Source organism: Musca autumnalis, unplaced genomic scaffold, assembly GCF_047663935.1.
Source record: "Musca autumnalis isolate F117 unplaced genomic scaffold, ASM4766393v1 scaffold_4, whole genome shotgun sequence".
Classification (NCBI taxonomy): Eukaryota; Metazoa; Arthropoda; class Insecta; order Diptera; family Muscidae; genus Musca; species Musca autumnalis.
In genome coordinates, this window is record NW_027411977.1 from 141,094,508 (window position 1) to 141,114,880 (window position 20,373).

Here is a 20,373-nt window from a genome sequence, read left to right on the forward strand (position 1 = left end):
ACAACTGAGTACTTCAAATATCAAATTACGGCTGGTTCGCTCAAAAATTGTATCTAAAATCCTCAAAATAGAGAAAATCAGGAGGTACCCTTAAATAGGGACTATACCAAAATATGGACCTATTTTCACGTTTTTGTTGATCATAAAGAACCTCAAATAACAAATTTCAGCTGGTTCGGTCAAAAATTGTAGATTAAATCCTCAAAATACCGAAAATCGGGAGGTACCGTTATATCGAGCCTATACCAAAACGTGGGCCGATATAGCCTATCATCGAACCTGACCTGTCTGCGAACGAAAGACGCATCTTGTCAAAATTTCAGCGTCTTATCTCCATTTTTGTGGATGCTAGAGTGATTACCACAGACGGACACACATTGTTCGAAATCACTGATCTAGCGGCACGAAATTAATAACTTCGAAACGAATGGAGATATCTTTCTAACATTTTGCACAAACTCAGTCGGTGTCCGTGGGTAATAATGGACTAAATATGAACAACATCGGCTAATATTTTGGTATAATCCCCATATATCGGTACCTCCTGATATTCGGTATTTTGAGGAGTTAAGCCATCCCTTTCCTTCCAAATTAGTTGTAATTTGGTACTTAGGGTTTCTAGTGAACACTAAACCTTTTCACCAAACATCGTGGACATAGGTTCACATTTGGGTATAGGCCCCTTTTAAGGTTCCTCCCGATTTTCAGTATTTTGGGGGTTTAAAGCTACATTTTCCGGCCAAATTAGTTGTAATTTGGTATTTGGGGTTCCCAGTGGACACAAACATTTTCCACCAAAAATTGTGGACATAGGCCCACGTTTTGATATTGTCCCCATATAACAGTACCTCCCAATATTGGGTATTGTTATTTTCAGACCAAATATTTGAATTTTGGCATAGAAGTTCGAACGAATTTGAATTCGAATCATCTTAGTGAAACAGACCAATAAAACTTCCAATATAAAATGTATTGGGTTTAATTTACTAAAAAGCACTATTACTTTAAGAAAACACAAAAACTCTGATTTATTTATTCAGTTTACCGACTAGAGCGACCCACACTGAAAGATAGTCCAGAAGAAACTGCCAAAATAAATCAAACTGCCTTTGTCGCGAAAACGACCAAACAGAACAACAAATAATAACCTATTACATATTTTCTTTTTCTCTTCGCTTTGGCTGAGTTACAGAAAAAATGCATAGTGAAGAATAAATCGCAACAACAACAACACCGAACGAAACACTAGCGTTTGGCCGTATGCACACCGTCGTCGTTTCTGCGTCTTCTATTGCATCACAAAAACAGCTTTTTTTTATAATACAAGTGAGAACCCTGTTGTTACGCTCTTCGACCTAAATCCTCTCTTCACCCATAAAAAATATGTTGGTACCCAAACAAATAAAATTAAAATATGTTACAAAATTCTGCAAACATATATTTCTTTTGACCCAAACAAATTATGTTTGGATCCAAACATATATTTGTTTGCAATCAGTTCCAAAAAAAATATTTGTTTGGATCCAAACATATTTCAAACATATATTTTTCTGCATGTACATATCTTCTGAAGGGATTTAAAGTGGACTTTAGGTTCGCCTTGAACACCACTGACATGTACAGACATTTGGTCAAATAATATATATTTAGTCGTCCCTATGCAGTACATCAAAAGCGGATAAGGAGAACCCCCCTCCTTCAAGTGGCCCCGTTATGTCAATGATAACAGATTGTATAAAACTGGTCAAGGGAGTGATATTTAAGGTACTCCTGTTTTGAACGATTACTATCCCAACATCGTTTTTTAAATCGGCACGCCAACAATCATACTAACTACCATGCAATCTTAGCTGTTTTGTCTGACAGTCTTATAGAAAATCGATCAAACGAAGTAGATTCAAGCCTTTTCAATTCTTAGCCCAAACAAAACAAGTCATAACAAGTTTGGTGTCATGAATAAATTGACATTATTTCAATAGTGTTTCTCGGAATTCGATTGAGTTTAATCTGTTTCTGAAGTATCCATAAGTGTTTACGAAACACAATTAATCAATGAATTTTATAACACGGATACGGTTGACAAACCTTAATGGATTTTTGAAGCACGAAATAGTTGTTGATAAAAACAAACAAAATAAATACGAGTATAATTGTAAAATTTCATTTAAATCGTTTTAAATTATAAAACACACGGTTAAATGATTTCCTATCAGTTTATATGTGATGGGAAACTGTCATAAATAAGACTGCGAATCTGACAGTTAAATATAATGACGTATTGTCAAGGTAATTCTAAATCAGATAACTAATTATCAAAAACAATGTCTGAAAAAATTATTGATAAAGATACATTTCTGACATGTTATTAGGCTATATAGAAACATGAGTAAAACGTTTTCAATCTGGGGGAATTACTCAAATGTAAAGCTCCGTTCTTGGACTTTTTTATAGTAAAAGTTGCGAAAGAGCAAGCTATCAAAATTGAGTTTCACATACACATTTTCCAAAATGTACTGGAACGGTTTGCTAGCCAATCAGAAGCCGGAAAACATGTCGCAACTTTGTGCTTGCCTAAATTTGTTGTGCAAAAAGTTTCTGAAGTAAAAACTGTGCAGCGCCATTTTTGTTCAAAGTGAAGTGAACATTTTCCATATTTTTGGTGTGCGAGAACGCGTTTTTGGTGGGGGGGGGGGGGAATGCAAAAGTGGTTAAAATTGTAACAACTAGTTCTGGAAAACAACTTAGAGTATGCAAAGTTCATATTCGTAAGCCCTTAAAAATTAATCAAATCGTCACTAATGCCATATTTTGTATGCAAATATGAAACAACTGATGGGAATTACTATAACGAAGAATGATTTAACTAGTTAAAAAGCGTTAAGGGTGACCCCCATTCGTAAATTTCAGAAAATCGAAAAAATGTTTATTGACCTACTTTAAAGTTGGAAGGGAATAATTCACTGTGATTTTTATGTAGCATAGAAACTTAAAACGAAATGACATTTTGAAAACCGTGTCAACTCTAGGTCAAAACAAGTAAGAAAACTCTATAGTCGGACGGAGCCGACCACTATCCCTGGACTATACCACTATCCCTGGACAATCGCTCTCCACGGAACTTCTTTTCAATGATTGTGAAAATTTAATTATCAAATATCAGAGATGTAATGTATAATACTTATGACCAAAACCAAAAAGTTATCTAGCATGACAAAGACATTTTTGTAGCAGGAAAGGAAAATATAGTTCACACAAACTAAAATGTAATGAAACCCACTTATGTAGTAAGTTGTTTAACCGCTACGTTATTGAAATTTTTACCAGTTTCACACAAAAGTTTCAGTCCATTTAACCCGCTAAGTATTATCTGATCTTCACGTTGGTTTGTACGCTTCTTCTTATCATAAACTCATACTTTGTTTAAAATTTTGCGGGTTATTATTTTGACCTATAGAGCCGCTACAAAATTGGTTAAAATTTTGTTTTTGGTCCATTTCATCCCCTGAACATTTCACGATCATCACCAAAAACTAATCATTTCTATTCTGGCCCGAACCGAACCTCATTAAAAAATTCGTTACAATCGGTCCATAATTGCGGCTTAAGCTTGTTTACAATTTTTAATGGATGGACACACATCGCTAAATCGCTTTATCTCGTCGAGATATGAATTTCGGCATACCAAATAAGGGGTCTAGGACGAATATTTCGTGGTGTTACATAAACTTTTGGAGAGACAATATGTAGCATGGGATAAAAATGTGGTTCTCTACACAGAACTCATTATATATTATGAAGTAGGCCCGTTATCTAGCAAACACTTTATTGCAATTTACATCAGAGGAAAGGTCAGTAGTTTTTTTTCCAGATGTAGGCTACTTTGCGAAATATATATGTCCTAAAGGAATTAAAATATCGACCAAAAATAAAATTTTTATATTTTTCATACAAAAGTAATGGTCCATTTCACCCGCTAAAGAATACCAGATCATCATTCAAAATTGTAGGCATCTTTTTCGACCTATACTCTTACCCGGTGCAAAATTTCGTGACTATTGGTGTATAATTGCGACTTCTAGCGAGTTTATTATTACACTACAAACAAATAACGGAATATATTAGGCTGTAACTCTGTTATCTGATCATGCACACCAACATAATTGGCATCAATTGAAAGATCAAGCGTTCCACTTTCAAGTATATCTCTCTTGTCCGGAATGTCACTTCCAGGAATTAAGATATAAGCTGTATATTAAAAATTTTCACACAAAAGTTTTGGTCCATTTAACCCTCTAAATATTATCCGATCGCCATCTCAAATTGCAAGCTTCTCCTTTGTGATATACTCTTACCTTATTTAAAATTACGCGTTGATCGGACTATTATTGAGACCTACAGAGCCGCTAGAAAATTGGATAAATATTATGTTTTTGGTCCATTTCACCCACTAAATATTTCAAGATCATCACCAATAAGAATAGGTATCTATTCTGATCTGAACCCGACCTCCATACAAAATTTCGTGACGATCGGTCCATAATTGTGGCCTGGAGCGTGTTTACAATTTATAATGGACAGACGGACACACATCTCAAAATCGCTTTATCTCGCCGAGATATGAAGATTGGTATACCAATTGGGGGTCTCCGACGAATATTTCGCGGTGTTACATGCATTTTTACCAAAACAAACTTATAATACCCTTTTCCACATTGTGGTATAGGGTATAAATATGGAACTGGTTACAGCGATATCATGTTTTTCGTGAGAAAGTCAATGCTGACTGTTATAATAGTCCAATAACTATATATTTTACGGTGACCAAATGACTTGAGGCGCGATATATGTCGGAAGGAATGACTCCCAAAATAAGATTAATTCCAAAATGGACTATGTCGGTCTATTCCTTCAGGTATCTCCTCCGCAACACTTTTGAACTTTAATGCAACACCATATTCTGATCGACAAGTTCGTACGTCCAAAAAGGGTCACAAAATCTTTCAAACATACCTGCACACAAAAAAGGCCTCTCTAACATATGTCCCAAACATATTTTGCAGCAAACATATATATGTTTGCAACAGTCCCAAACATAATATATGTTTGGGTCTGCAAACAGATATATGTTTGGGTGCAAACATATATATGTTTGGGTGCAAAAATATTTATGTTTGGGTGTAAACAAAGATATGTTTGGGTGGAAACAATTTTATGTTTGGGTGCAAACATTTTATATGTTTGGGTGCAAAAAAGTACAAACCCAAAATGCACAAAAAAAAACAAACACATGCAGCAGTGGGCGCTTACTGAGAGCCAGGGAGCGTAGAATTCAATGTAAAACACTTTGAAATGTGTGCTCACTTGCTCTCAGTAAAAAGTCACTGGCTATCTCTAGTAGTATATACACAAATGTTGAGGTTGTTTATTGAAAGGCAAAAGAACAACAAACACATAGGTACATACAAAACTCCAAAGAAATACATAACACACTTTAAAAAAAGAAAAACTGATTGAAATAATTGTAGTCACACTTTTAAAAAGGAAAAATATATAGAAACGTAGTTGAACGCTTCTCCTTAGTTGTGAAATAAAACAAATTGTCCTCATAGTTGAAATCATCAGCGGGCAATCGGCATCTAGAATCAAATGATTATATAATGTATTAAATGAATATGGATATGCCATATTTCAAATATACATAAGTATATATGTAATTACGAATATTAAATGCGATTTCTTCCTTGTCCAATAAAATAATTCCATTCAACTTTCCGATTCAATTATAAAATGTATTGGGCATTTAATTTACTAAAAAGCACAATTTCTTTAAGAAAACACAAAACGCTGATTTATTCACTCACTTTACCGTCTTGACTTGACATCTAAAACACTGAAGAAAGAAAAAAATATAATTCATATCATTTCTTCTTTTCTTCTTCGCCTGCTAAGTTGGTTAACAACAACAAAACAAGAAACACACGAGTTTGTCGCATACATGCCACCAAAGTCCCCTTCTTCGCTTCTACGTCTTCTATAATACAATACACACAACTCTTCATTATAAAACAGCATTCCACAGCCGCGAGAGCACTGTTATTACTCTCGTTGAAAAACATCCTCTCTCCACCCATGAAAAAAATGTTCTAACATAAAAAATATGTTTTACCCAAACATATCAAACTGAGATATGTTACAAAATGTCGCAAACATATATTTGTTTGGATCCAAACATATTTCTAACATAAATTTTTCTGCGTGTGGGTGGGGGCATATAATTGAGTATCCAACGTTTCAAACTTGGCCGGAGGATTGCCTTCTCGATGTCCTCAAACAGCGTGGAGTGCTTAACAGTATCAAAGACTTTTGATAAATCGAGCGCCACCATTTCTGTTCTATTACACGGCTGCCTCTGGTTGAGTCCTCGAATAATATGTGTGGAGATGACGTGCAGCGCTGTTGGCGTGCTCTGATGCTTATTTCTGACGCTGGGGGGAATAAAGCCTCAAGGGTCTTTAATACGGGCGACAAAAGCGAAATCGGTTACCTTTGCTGGCATCCTTGCCTGGCTTCAGTAGCGGGACCACTCTGTAAATTTTCCAGATTTCGGGAACGATTTGGGTGGATAGTGACAGGTTGAGAACTTTAGTGAGATACTCGACTCCCGGCACATCCAGCGGGTTTGGCATTGCCATAGAGATCCCATCAGAACCTAACGCTTTGGATAATTTAGCGTTCCTGGTGACATTCGCAACATCATCCATCTGTGGGAGGAAGCGATCTAATGCGACGTAGTACTGTTCTCTTTGCCCTGCCACTCCTGAGGTGCTCGACAAACTGTCGATTGAAATAACTAAAGCACCTCCTCTAATCAATCAACGTAACGTCGCCAAACGTGACTGAGGTCCTATCTTTCTTCTTTTCAAGTTTCGAGAGTGACTTAGCCGTTGCACACAATTCACTTATTCCGGCTTCAAAGTTGCAACTTTTCAGATTATTGAACCATTTCTTCCTCTTAAGTGCAGTACACATTGTCAGTTTTGAATTTCGATTTTCCGCAATTATCGATAATTGTCCAACCTTCCAGCAACCACAAAATATTTTGTGGTTGCATGGTGAGTGACAAAAATGAATGGACACACTAGCAAACAACCGATTATTTGAGCAAAGCTATCATTCAAAACTGACAATGTATACCCAGCGTTATGCTCAACCGACCGGTAAGAATAGTTGATTCGGATTTGTGTTAAATTTTAGCACACTCCGAGTTTTTATTTTACTCTCTGCTGGATTTGAACATGCGAACAAAAACGTCTGCTTTGCATCAATATCTCCTCGTAATGTGTATAGTGTTTATTGTGGTGAAATTGTATACAAATTCACCTCAACTATTGACAGAAGATTTATAACTACTTATTTCGTACGATATGTCCTTGTCAAAGTAATGAGTGAGTGGGTTGGTTTGTAAGTAGTTATGGCTACCAAAACTAATATATTAACTCATTATTTTGTAATGGGATTTTTTAAATCGAGATCTCTGAATCTAATCTATAAGTCCTAATTCAATTCTGATGTTTTACTGTTTCCCTATTTCAATTTTGACATAAAAAATCTCCAATTCCTAGTAAAATATTTCTTTTGCCTGCCGCCCATATCACCGGAAATATTAGTGTTCCATATTGTGATTTCCAAGCATTCAAGACAAACAAAGTTTTTATCGTAATTGTGAAATTTTATTATTAAAATAATAAAGCTTTTGTTTCATAGTTCTGTTAAAAATACTACGCAATACAATGTTAAAATAATAAACATCACTACAAAATATTCAGGGATAACATGATAGAAAAAATAATTTTCAAAGACAAAACATGAAAGAAATATTAATTACAAATTATAACAGAAAGAGAAGAAGAAACGAAAACGGAAAGGGAAAATATTTCAAGATTTGTACACTTTTACACATAGAATAGTGATTTATAAATTAATTTATACTAAGGAAAATTATTATTAATATTTGTTAATGCATTATGCCTTCATTACTTTAGAATAGGACTAAAGAAATATACAAAGGGAGGCAAGCTTAAGTGTTTTTGTTTTTTGCTTTGTTTGCACTTGCCATTGAAATCGAAAGGAAAGGAATTCTACATTAAATTTATTAAGTAAACAATGGCAGTCATCAAGAGAGCTCCCAACGAAATGCTAATGGCATTAGCACCATCTCCACAATAGTATGTGTCGCAATCGGCATTCAAGAGGTGGCTATAACGTTCCAAAACCTCGTTCCAGTTGCAGAGACCAACCTTACACCAGCTTAGATCGACAGCGTCTTGATTGAGGAAGAAAATTGCCTTCTCCTTGTTTTCGGTATCATCATCACATTGGTATTTGACGGCAACAAAATTGGCAGCAAAAGGATCAATTTTTGATGTGGCCCATTTACGATTACCTTGTTGGTCATAGTTGCTAGCCAGAAGGGGTACTTCATCCTTATTGATGCCGAGAGCATTAATCAAAGTTTGTACACCAGTGGAATGTCCAAAGTAGCTGATAACATGTGGTGCTGTTTTGCTGCTTAAATGGGTCAACATATCTTTAGCGGCACGGCAGTTGAGGCGAGAATTGGCGGCATTACCATAACCGGATTTGTAGAAATATCTCAAATCATCTTCATATTCGAAAACGGTAACTTGTTCGGCAAGGAAAGCCTGTGGATGGAAGTTTAAATTATTGAATGAAACAATTAATAATAATTACATATAGCAAATATTCTTTGTAAACATATAATGTAAACACTATAACGTATACATATTGACAACACGCATACGCAATGCACTAAATATTTGTAATAAACCACTGTCTGTTTTAGTGAAAATTTTTCAAAAATTGTTTTTAAATTCGAAGATCGAAGATGAAAATAAAACAAACAAAAAAGTATCAATCGGCTTTGCCGACAAAGATATACCCTCCGCTTATGTGAATTTAAACTTTCATCTACGACAGATATAATTTTTGGATATTTGAACTTGCCGACAAAAATGTGGATTGGGATTAAAGTTCAAAAGTGTTGTGGTGAAGGTACTTAAAGGAATGGACCGACTCGGTCCATTATGGAAGTGAATCTAATTTTGGGAGTCATATCTTTTCGATAGATATCGCGCCCCTAGTCATTTCAGTGGGTCACATTATAACTTTTGGACCAATATGCCAGGAAGCATAGACTTGACATGATATCGCTTTAAATAGGACCACAACGACCAGTATAGGTATACATTTCCAAAGGATCCCTAAACTGCAATTAGATACAAATGTTGATCTTTTGTGGGGGAGGTACCCAAAGGAGAAGACCGATATGGGCCATTTTAGAATTTAAACTAAATTTGGACAAAATATTAGGAGATTCAAAGTTTGGACCAAATTGGTTGCCCCGTGCATACCATTTTAGTGAAATTTTTTAAATATTGGGGGAAGTACAGGAAGTTGTGTATTGCCCATCTTCGAACTGAAACTAAGTTTGGACAAAATATGAGGAAAGCCAAATTTTGGACAAAATCGGTTGATCAGTTCGAGATCTATCTTGCTCTCCAGCCACTACATCTGATGCAATAGGGGGTTTTTATAGCTTTCGGGCTGTTTTCTCAAGAAGTATGAACTTGCCCCTGAAAAAACGTTTACCGTCGTGATTGAGGCAGCGAATGCAAGTTGCTTCAACAAAAATCAAAGTGATTCGATAGCAGGTCTTAAAGTGGACTTATCCGAAATTTTGTGTGGAAGGTACCCAAAGGAGTGGACAAATACAGTCCATATTCGAACCTGATCTATATATGGTAGATTTAATAGGATGTGTAAAGTATGGACCAAATCAGTCATTCCCATCAAGAGTTAACGTGCCCACGATTTTTTCGAACAATTTTGAACTTTTGTGGGGGAGATACCTGAAGGAGTGTACCGATATAGCTTATCTTCGAACTTAAACTAAGTTTGAACAAAATATTACGAAGGGCAAATTTTGGACCGAATCGTCTGATCCGTTCGAGGGGTTTCTTGCGCTCCAACCACTACACACGGTGTCAGAGGGGTTTTTGCAACTTTGATGCTATTTTCTCAGGAAGTATGGACTTGCCCCTGAAGAAACTTGTACCGTTGTATAGGGGACTGTGAATACAAGTTGTTACAAAAAAATCAAAGCGATTCAAGAACTGGTCCTAAACTGAACTTCTTCGAAATTGTGTGTGGAAGGTACCCAAAGGAGTGGAACGATTGATTCCACATTGAAACCTCATCTAAGTCTTGTAGAAATTTCGCGATGTGAAAATATGGACCAAATCGGCTACTGCTTTCGAGAGTTTTCGTGTGCAAAAATTTTCCGAACTTGCCGGACAGGCAGACGGACGGACATGGCTAAATCAACTCCAAACTGTCGGAAATGGATTTCGTCCAAACGTACTTGGTATCTAAAATCATTATTTCCATGAGGAACATTTTGCCCGTATGAAAGTGTATATACACCCCGTAAGCATAAATCCTAAGGTTATAAATATATCTGCATAATGTTAAATCCAATCTAAAAACTCAATTAAGGACTTAATTTGGTATCTCCGTAAACGCTTATAAGTTCGAAATAATTAAATAATTAAATATCTATTTTAAAAACACTGTATTTAATTTTTTGAGTCATGGAATATTTACCATATTCTGACACCGCAGCGTAATAGATGACCAAAAAGAATCAGGATCATATCTTTCGAACCGTTAAGACATTTGTTTTACTATCGGAAGCAAAGTTGTGGCTCTTCTTATAAAAATACCAAATCTACCAAACTTCATCTTTAAGGTCAAAATCGACCAGGTCAAATTTCGTTTATAATTTTTTTCTCTTGCCCTTTGGGGCCCATAACAGCAAAAGTTGATGAGATAAGAAAATACGGGTCTTCTATCATGGAGCAGAGTCCGAAAATGGTTAATATTTTTTGTGTCGCATAGTGTAAATCAAAATGTAATTAAATTTTTTTTCCAAATTTTTGGGAACCCTAACAGTATTTGTTATATATTTTTCAAACAAGTCCTGTTACGGTTATTACCCTAACTCTTTTAACAATTCAATATACTTACAGCACACCAAACACTGGTACGATCCACCTGCCAAGCCTGTTCATAGCGGCACATATCATACATCAATTCAATATCGGATGCATCCAAAGTGTAGTTGAAACTGTAAAGTGATTGAATTTTTAATTTAATTTTTTTCACAAAAGGTACCGTGACAACTTACCCCAAACGTGCCGATATATCGGCCAAGGTTTGATTCCACAGGGCAGAATTACGGAATTTAGCGGACTCAGAGCCTTCATTTTTATAATTTTGAGAGCTCCACGATGTACAATAATCATAAGGACGTAACAGTAAATCTTGTTCGGGAATTTCTTGGGCAACTGCACCGCTATTGACACCGAACAAACCCTCAGTAAATGCCTTGAAACTTTCGGTAGTACGTTGAGTGTCAGTGTGACGGAACTGTGGAAGAAAGAAGAATGTAAACGTCAATATTACGTGTTTAAGGCCTTCAGCCAAAAACTTACCAAATAGTATTCATTGTCGTATTCTTTGGTCAAAACTTCCGGAAAATATTTCTGATATGTTTTGGCAGTACCGCGTAAATCTTCATAACCCTGAAAGAGAAAAAGAAAATAGTCATAATTATTACATATTTAGGCAGTTAGAAACGGCATTAAATAAAAATAAATAAATGAGAAATGTACATGCATAGATATGTTCCCACAACATCCCCGAAGGGACAAGGGAAACTTCTCTCATATCAATGAGAATAATACCATAGAAGTGCGCAAGTTATTCTAAACAACAGTTTGTCGAGCATCCCTGAAATGACAGAGCTAAGAGAAGAGTACTACGTCACATTAGATCTCTTTCTACCGTGTAGGAGCCTGCCCTACTTACAATGGACGATATTACGAATGACATCAGGAATGCTAAATCATTCAAAGCGTTTGGTCCTGACGGAATCTCAAGGTAATGCTGAAACAGCTGGATGAGCCAGGAGTTGAGAATCTCAACAAAGTTCTCAAGCTGTCGCTAGCCGCGCACATCGTGTCTGAAGTCTGAAAAATGGGAAGGCTGGTCCCGCTACTCAAGCCAGGCATGGATGCAAGCAAAGGCGAATCATACAGACCGATTACGTTTTCGTCTCCCATAGCAAAAACTCTTTAGGTTTATTCTCCGGAACGTTTAAACCTTTACCACTCCTCTATTCCACCTCCTCCAGACGGCATTGAGATCGTAACATATACGGATCATTGTACGATCTTGACGCCAGGTACCTTATCTTATGTCATTTGTGAAAAGCTAAACTCCTATCTGACTGATCTCCTCAACTTTTCTACGCGAGGAATATGCATTATCGCGACTAAATCTGCGTCCACTCTGTTCACCACATGGACAGCAGAGGCGAGCACTGCGTTGGTTGTCATAGTCGAAGGTAGCAGAATTCCGACCTCCAACTACCCCAAGCTTCTAGGGATCACGTTCGACAACATGTACACGTCGTCAGCGCATGCCACAGATATCTGCCATAATTGATATGTAGCAACAAGGTCCTTAAGCCCCTAGCCGGCAGCACTTGGGGTGCAGATAGAGAACCCTTGTTGACCACCACCAGTGTGATCCGCGAATATAATTGCAACGCGATGGAAAAGTGTTCAAACCAGTCAAAATGCCGGCATGAGAACCTGAGGTGTGGCCCGACATAGACGTTTGTGGACATTGATATGCCCAATTTGTAAGTCATCGTGCTCATCAGTCAGTTATGTTGGTGCCGTAAGGGGTTTTGCTACATTATCTCAGGAAGTATAGACTTGCCCAACCAAAAAAATGGGCGTTATAATAAGTCGATGCCCTATTAATTACTTGCAAACAATTTAAAAAATGTCGCGTACTTTGTGAGGGGTGTACTCGAAGGTATTGTCCTATATATATATATATATATATATATATATATATATATATATATATATATATATATATATATATATATATATATATCTTCTTGGAACTTGATATGCATACGTTCGGAAGTAATGTTAGAATGTGCAAAATTTGGTGCCGGAAGGGGTTTTACAACTTTTGGTACATTATCTCAGGAAGTACAGATCGCGCCCCATATTAATCACTCGCAAACAATTCCAAAAAATTATGGGTATTTTGTGAGGGGAGTAAGTATTGCCCGATATATACCTTCACAGAAAAAAAATTACTGCATTTTAGAAAGAGTGTATATTAAGTCTTGCCAAGGTTCAAATTTCTGCATTTCATGAACGCCTTTCATAAAGCAAAAAATACTGGTTTCTTCTGAGTGATTAAAAAAACAATTTTTGCGAGGTGTTTGGATTGTTAGTTGTTGCGACGGTGATAGTTTAGCGTAAAACGTTTAGCTGTATTTCAGTCAGGTTGTTGTGTTGTGGTTCGCTGATACAGTGTCAATGTGATGGTGAGACAATGAGACTATTCAAGAGAAGAAGAGAACAAAGTTGAGTGCATTTACCAAACAAGAGAGGAAATATGAGAGCAAATAATGGGAATGTAGGGAAATATTTTTAAAAAATAGGATGGATATAAGAAACTGTACATGTACCTTATGTGAGGTACCTGTACAGTATGAAAAACTACATCATGAACGAAAATATGTAAAAATTCATGCAATATTTTTTTCTGTGTTCTTGGAACTTGATATGCATACGTTGAAAAAACTTTTACAATGTTCAACATTTCGGCTAAATCATATACACAATCAGTCACCATTTCGCTTGGTGCCGACGCTGGAGCACAACCCCGTGAGGCCGTGAGAACAAACCCACCTGCAAAAATTTGAAAACAGTTTGAGACATGTCCTTAAACGGCGTTTTTGCGAAAAAATTTAAATTTTGTGTGGTTGACCCGGAGGAGTGGAGCGATCTAGTCCATATACGAACCTGATCTATGTGCAAACATTGGACGTAATCGGTACTCCCTTCGAAGGTTACCGTACGCGCCATTTTTGATAAAAATTAGGGTTTTGTTGGTGAGGTATTCGAAGAAGTGAAAAAATGGGTCAATTTCGAACTTGATCTAAAGTAGTACGAGGATCGGTTGATCCGTTCGTGATTTATCTTGGGCACGAACAGGATCAAATCGACTCCATATTAAGGGAAGTTAAAAACGGAGTTGTTTCTATCCAGAATAACTTTCAACAAGGTTCCCATTGCTGACCCGTCGAAATGGGTTTTAATGACAACATTTTTGGAGTTTATGCTTGACAATTCAAAAATAGGTATTTTTCTCCCATTGATGCTGTTTAGGATTTATGATCGTCCATGTCCGCCGTCTTTATCCTAAAGTAATCTATTTATAAAAGTTAAAAAATGGTTAAGTCGAATTCTCCCGCTTATTGAGACTTATATATTTTAGTTATTCATGGCTGATGGACCGCTGATGGACCATTTAAGAAAATTTGAAAATATATCGTTTTTCTTGATCGGGGGCACAATGACCGCTGTCTCGAAAAATAATTTGCAAGTCGATGCACTCATAATTTGAGCAAATTTAGCGATTATAAAACAATAGGCCCCCGAAATTCGTCTAAAAATATATAGCATTTTCGACCACGGTATATTCCTGAACTTTTTCAGAAAATCGCATGAAATTAGGTTCAGTAGTTTTCAAAAAATAATGTATTGCAAAGAGTTGGTGTGGTCATTCGTTTTCAATATATAACATATTTAAAAAGTGGACGGCAAACATTGAGCTTTTGCTGCAAATTTGATGGAAATCGTTTCGGTTGTATTCGAGATATAACATTTAAAAAACAGGCGTGCTCAGGTCTTTAGGCCCCAATGAAGTACTACATTGTAGATTAATCCGTACATTTTTAAACCGATACATGCGTAATTTGTGCAAATAAAGCGTTTTTAAAAAATATCGCATAAGTAGCTGTAGCCTGTTTTCGGGGGACATCCCTGTACATTCTATGACAATTCATGGTAGAATAAGAAAAGGTAGCAGCAATACACAGCTGACTGAACTGGGTTGTAACGTTAGTGTCAAATTTCATATGACATTTTATACGTTTATTTCTATTTCGATGTACATTAGGGACATATATTTTTTGAGAAGAAAAATATATCATTCGCAAAAAACCATTTCCCAGAAAGACTTCTTCATATCAATCATATGTAACCTCCTCCAAGTTCGAACGATAAGCCGCGCAGTAAATCCCCGCTTGTAGAGGCGATACAACGTTTGTTAATATGTGAGGTATTTTGTTAAAATTTAAAAAAATAAAGCCCTAATACACATGTGCTTCTTTGATTTCTAAAACAAAACATTGAAACAGCTTCTCCTTTTTCTATGAATTTCCAGCGACCCCAAACTTGTCTGCAAGAATTCTACTTTCTGCGAGAATTTATGCATTTAGTGGAATGATGTGGAAACATAAAAATTGAAAATGTACCGAATTTTCATTCATGTTTTCCAAAATATTCAACCAAATGTGAAAAATTATTTGTTTTTAAATTCCAATAATTTATAGACATTTCCTTGTTTTGTTTACAAATACAACTGGCAGTAACGTTACAAACAAAAACAAATTCCTTTGTGGTTGTTGTTCGAGTTGTATTTGTTGTAGTATTAACTTTACCTTGTATTTGTTCTACCATGATGACAATTTTAGAAAAATCGGTTCAGTAGTTCTTGCAGAAAATCTTTAAATTGAAAATTTAAATTGAAGTGAAAATTTAAAAAAGTGGGCGCGGTAAAATTTTCCTTCCACGAAAACCTAAGTTGGGTTATGACGGCATTTTGTTTTAATTCATTCGTAATTATATTTTTAAATATAGCATTTTAAAAAAGTAGGGTATAGGGGAAGTAGCCCGCCCCTTCCGAAACTAAATTTGTAGCCTATTTTCACAGGGAGCCATGACAATTTCAGGAAAATCAGTTCAGTAGTTTTTTTAGAAAATATTAAAATTGAAAAAAGTGGGCTTGGTAAAATTTTCTTTGCATAAAAACCTAAATTCGGTTACAACGAACATTTCAAAAAAGAATTATCCAAATCGGTCCAACCGTTATCAACTGGTGCCATTGCCAACGGACGACATGTGATTTTTATTTATATAGATTTAGAAATAAAATATTTTCAACAGAATACCACATTAAAATATTGTAAACAAACAATAAAAAATTATTTATTGTCTGATTGGAATTTTCTTGACGCTACCCCGAAAATGTTTATACCGACATGCTGAGCGAATAATGTTAATCTAATTACATTTATTGTTCCGCAAAAACAAAAATAAAAACAATAATTACATATTTGTATACAAACAATTATTTAGTAATTTAATTACCCAAAGATAAGTAGCAAATAAATCACTTAAAAGATTTTAATATGGAAACGAATACTTATGGAACTTTTAAAAATGTTTATGTTTAGTTCTTATTTATTTACTAATAAAACAAATAATATTAACTAATTTATTAAATGTTATTATTTATTTTTTTATAATGTTAACATTTTGCATGACTTTGTATTTTTCAATTGTAACAAATTCGAAATTGATAATGTCTCTACATACAATTTCTGCGATTAGATTTCCAGATCACCTGGCATACACTACCGCTCACTTGAATAGAACCCCCCTGCAAAATTTTTTTCAACCTCCATTTTTTCCAAATTATACAAGATATGAAATTATTAAGTTTTATTATATTTTGCTTCATGTGTTTGGAGTAAACTTAGTCATTTATTTGCATTCAAATCCAATTTGTATAAGAATTATGCAAGGAAAACAAAATAAAGTCAAAAATTGAAGTAAAAAATTGGCTCATTTGAATAGAACCCCCCTTTAAAACTTGGGAATACAGAAAGATTGTAGTAGAATATCGATGCATATTTATTATATATTGAAAACGAAGTACTTTCAGTAATATTCAGAAAAAGTATATCCCTCCTGATTAAGGATACACCCGTATATCCTGCTTTGGCAAGGATTCTTTAAATAATCGGGTGTAATGCCCAACAAAGCTTGCTTTTTTCATTCAACAAGTTTATTTTTGGAAGCGTGCTGTCTCCTTTAGTCGTACATTTTACGCATAAATCATTCCGATACATTTTAGAGAATATTTTCCACTCTAGAATATGACGGTCCCGCAAGGACATCTGCATTTCTTTTCAAAATTTTAAGTTTTTATGACTCGAAGTGTACAAAAGTTTATAAAATCGTGATGAAATTTCCACACGGGATATCCAAAAATGTTACTCACTACTGGATATGTCTGTTTCAGAACTCCTTTGTAATTTGTCGTGCGCATTTAGGATGAAAGAAATTGACGCCCAAGTACTTCATAATTAGTAAGGACTATCCTTATTAAGTAAACAATTGCATAACTATAGAACTATTTTTTTCGCGTCTATTGAATGGAAGACCATCCTCTAAATTGTTGCTGTAGCGATTAATGCGCTTTTATGGTGCTGGAAGGCATTACTAATTATTAAGGACTTGAGCGTCAATTTACTTCACCTTAATGCGTACGGCAATTTATAAAGGAGTTCTGAAACAGACACATCCAGTAGTGAGTAACATTTTTGGATATCCCGTGTGGAAATTTCATCACGATTTTATAAACTTTTGTATACTTCGAGTCATAACAACTTCAAATTTTGAAAAGAAATGCGAAAATCCTTGCGGGTCCGCCATATTCTACAGTGGTAAATATTCTCTAAAATGTATGGGAATGATTTATGCGTAAAATATACGACTAAAGGAGACAGCACGCTTCCAAAAATAAACTTGTTGAATGAAAAAAGCAAGATTTGTTAGGCATTACACCCGATTATTTAAAGAATCCTTGCCAAAGCAGGATATACGGGTGTATCCATAATCAGGAGGGATACACTTTTACTGAATAATACTGAAAGTACTTCGTTTTCAATATAGAGTAAATATGCATCGATATTTTACTACAATCTTTCTGTATTCCTAAGTTTTAAAGGGGGGTTCTATTCAAATGAGCCAATTTTTTTACTTCAATTTTTGACTTTATTTTGTTTTCCTTGCATAATTCTTATACAAATTGGATTTGAATGCAAATAAATGACTAAGTTTACTCCAAACACATGAAGCAAAATATAATAAAACTTAAAAATTTCATATCTTGTATAATTCGGAAAAAATGGATGTTGAAAAAAAATTTTGCAGGGGGGGTTCTATTCAAGTGAGCGGTAGTGTATCAATTGACATGAGAGCAACATTATAATTTATTGCACAAATTTTCAATAGTTTCTTTTATGAAATTGTTAGATTATATTTTATCTTGGCACTTGTGCTACGCAATACGACAACAATGGCTATATGAAATGTACATACATACATATGTATATTTATGTATATGTATTATAGGTGCTTCAAAACAAATCGTTTAAAATGTTTAATCAGATACTTGTCCATCAATGCATTTGTTAGTTTTCGAAATAAAAAAACCCTAATAACCATTATCTTGAGTGCTGCTGTCATAATAGAACAGTTTAAAGAAAAAAAAAAGACAAACAATTCCTACAATGTATTTTATTTGACAAAATCTAAAAGTTTGCACACCTGCCGAACCCCCTATAAATGTACATTTAAATTAGATTGTTAAGGAAGTTTTATTGGCCTACTGCTCCAAGTATTGAAACAAATGGTAAATGTTCAGTTTTGTTTCCGCTAATTCAGTTTTTCCATAATTATTAGACATCGGATTTTAGCATGTTTTTTTATTTCTTATCCGATTGGACTCAAATTTTGGATCTAGACGTTTTGAGGGTCAATTATTCGATATTTGGGGTCATATCAAAAATATGCAAAAAATATGCAAAATATGCAAAAAATATGCTAAATATGCAAGCGTTTTTTTTTACAAAAATCGTCAATTAAATTTGGAAAATCATCAAAAAAGCATTCTAAATTAAGTTTTTTGCCGTTTAACATTGTTTTTGCAGATTATTGTGTTATTGAGAGTCTCCAGATATTTCGCCACAGTAATAAATCTAGACTAACAAGACTTAAATCAGTTTTCACAAGGTGAGAAAATGTCAAATAACCCAGCATTCCTATTACAACATAATTTGCTTCCTATACAAATGTAGATAGATAATGGAAAAATTTCAAAAACTCAATCAGAAATGTTAAATCAACGTGTCCAAATATGGTGATAGTTTCTAAACGGCCAAAATTGTCTAGCAGAAAAACAAAGGAGCTAGAGTTAGTCATCGCTATTTTTGTTTAGATAAAAATGAAATTTTTTGTAGTTTTTGGAAAAAGGGTTCGTTTTTTAGCGCAAAATGGGAAAAAGTACTAGAGCACAATTTACGATTCCAGGTTCTGGAATATAACTATAATTAGAAGTATACGTTTTGAATATCCACATATTGGATTTGAATATATTTTATAGTGTTTAGTCCTTTATTCAGTTTATACAGACATAAATTGGCAATTTTTGTTCTTTGTGGTCAAAAAGCTTCTTTAGAAAAATGCTCTAACTGCCACTTCAATATTGATGACATGGTTTTAGTTTAATGCATTAAAAATACATAATTTTATAATATCGATCTATATTGTACGCATACAACCGCTTAATGCAGAATTGCAAAATGTTCACTCCTCGTCGAAAAGTAATGCATTATTGTTATACCCATCCACGATGAATAATAAGCAAAATGAAGAACGTCCAATGATTAGTGCAAAATAACATCACTTAGAAAAACCACACAATAGAGTGGTAGTGTCAAAAACCTTGGAATTGTCTTTTAAATGGCAAAACCATTCACACATTTCTGCTAGAAAAGTATTTGGAATGCTAAAAAATATAGTTCATTCATTCCTGCTACAGGAAAACAATTTTGATAGCACAGTCGAAAAGTCATAACCCTTTTGTATACACAATTAATTAATTTATACCTGTCCGTGTACTCGATAATTTCTGCTAAATATTACCAATGCTTCGAATTTTGACAGTTGTTTAATGGAGAAGTTGGTGAAAAATTGTTTCACCTACATTTAGTAAAAATTATCGAGTACAAGGACAAACTTTTCATGACACATTAGTCCTGTTGTATAGGATATAAATAAATATATTAAGAAAAGTATTCGCCGCAATATTGTCATTAAAGTTGCCAAATGCACTACACACCTCAAAAGCAAACATTTCAAGGAATTATTTGGATGTAGTTTTTAGTTGACCTTTGATCTTTAAGCTTTTATTTCAATCTGTTGTTCGGCTCAAGGTCCTCATAATAAAACAAAAATTTATTTTGTTTTATATTTGCATTTATTTCCGATATTTCGATCGCCTTCG

General features: G+C 34.8%; 1 protein-coding gene across 5 annotated transcripts in view; it reads right to left on the minus strand.

Moving 5' to 3' along the window:
* Nucleotides 1-7,708: 7,708 nt before the first annotated feature.
* The window catches only part of Mipp1 (Multiple inositol polyphosphate phosphatase 1), a 99,060-nt gene continuing 86,395 nt past the window's right edge, over nt 7,709-20,373 (minus strand). For all 5 annotated transcript variants that reach the window (XM_073983160.1, XM_073983161.1, XM_073983163.1 and 2 more), the window contains 4 exons: nt 11,574-11,663; nt 11,267-11,508; nt 11,107-11,206; nt 7,709-8,702 (listed from right to left, as the gene is read on the minus strand). In XM_073983160.1, the coding sequence (XP_073839261.1) occupies nt 8,139-8,702; nt 11,107-11,206; nt 11,267-11,508; nt 11,574-11,663 (996 nt within the window). In that variant the 3' untranslated portion in view covers nt 7,709-8,138. The remainder of the gene's footprint in view (nt 8,703-11,106; nt 11,207-11,266; nt 11,509-11,573; nt 11,664-20,373) is intronic.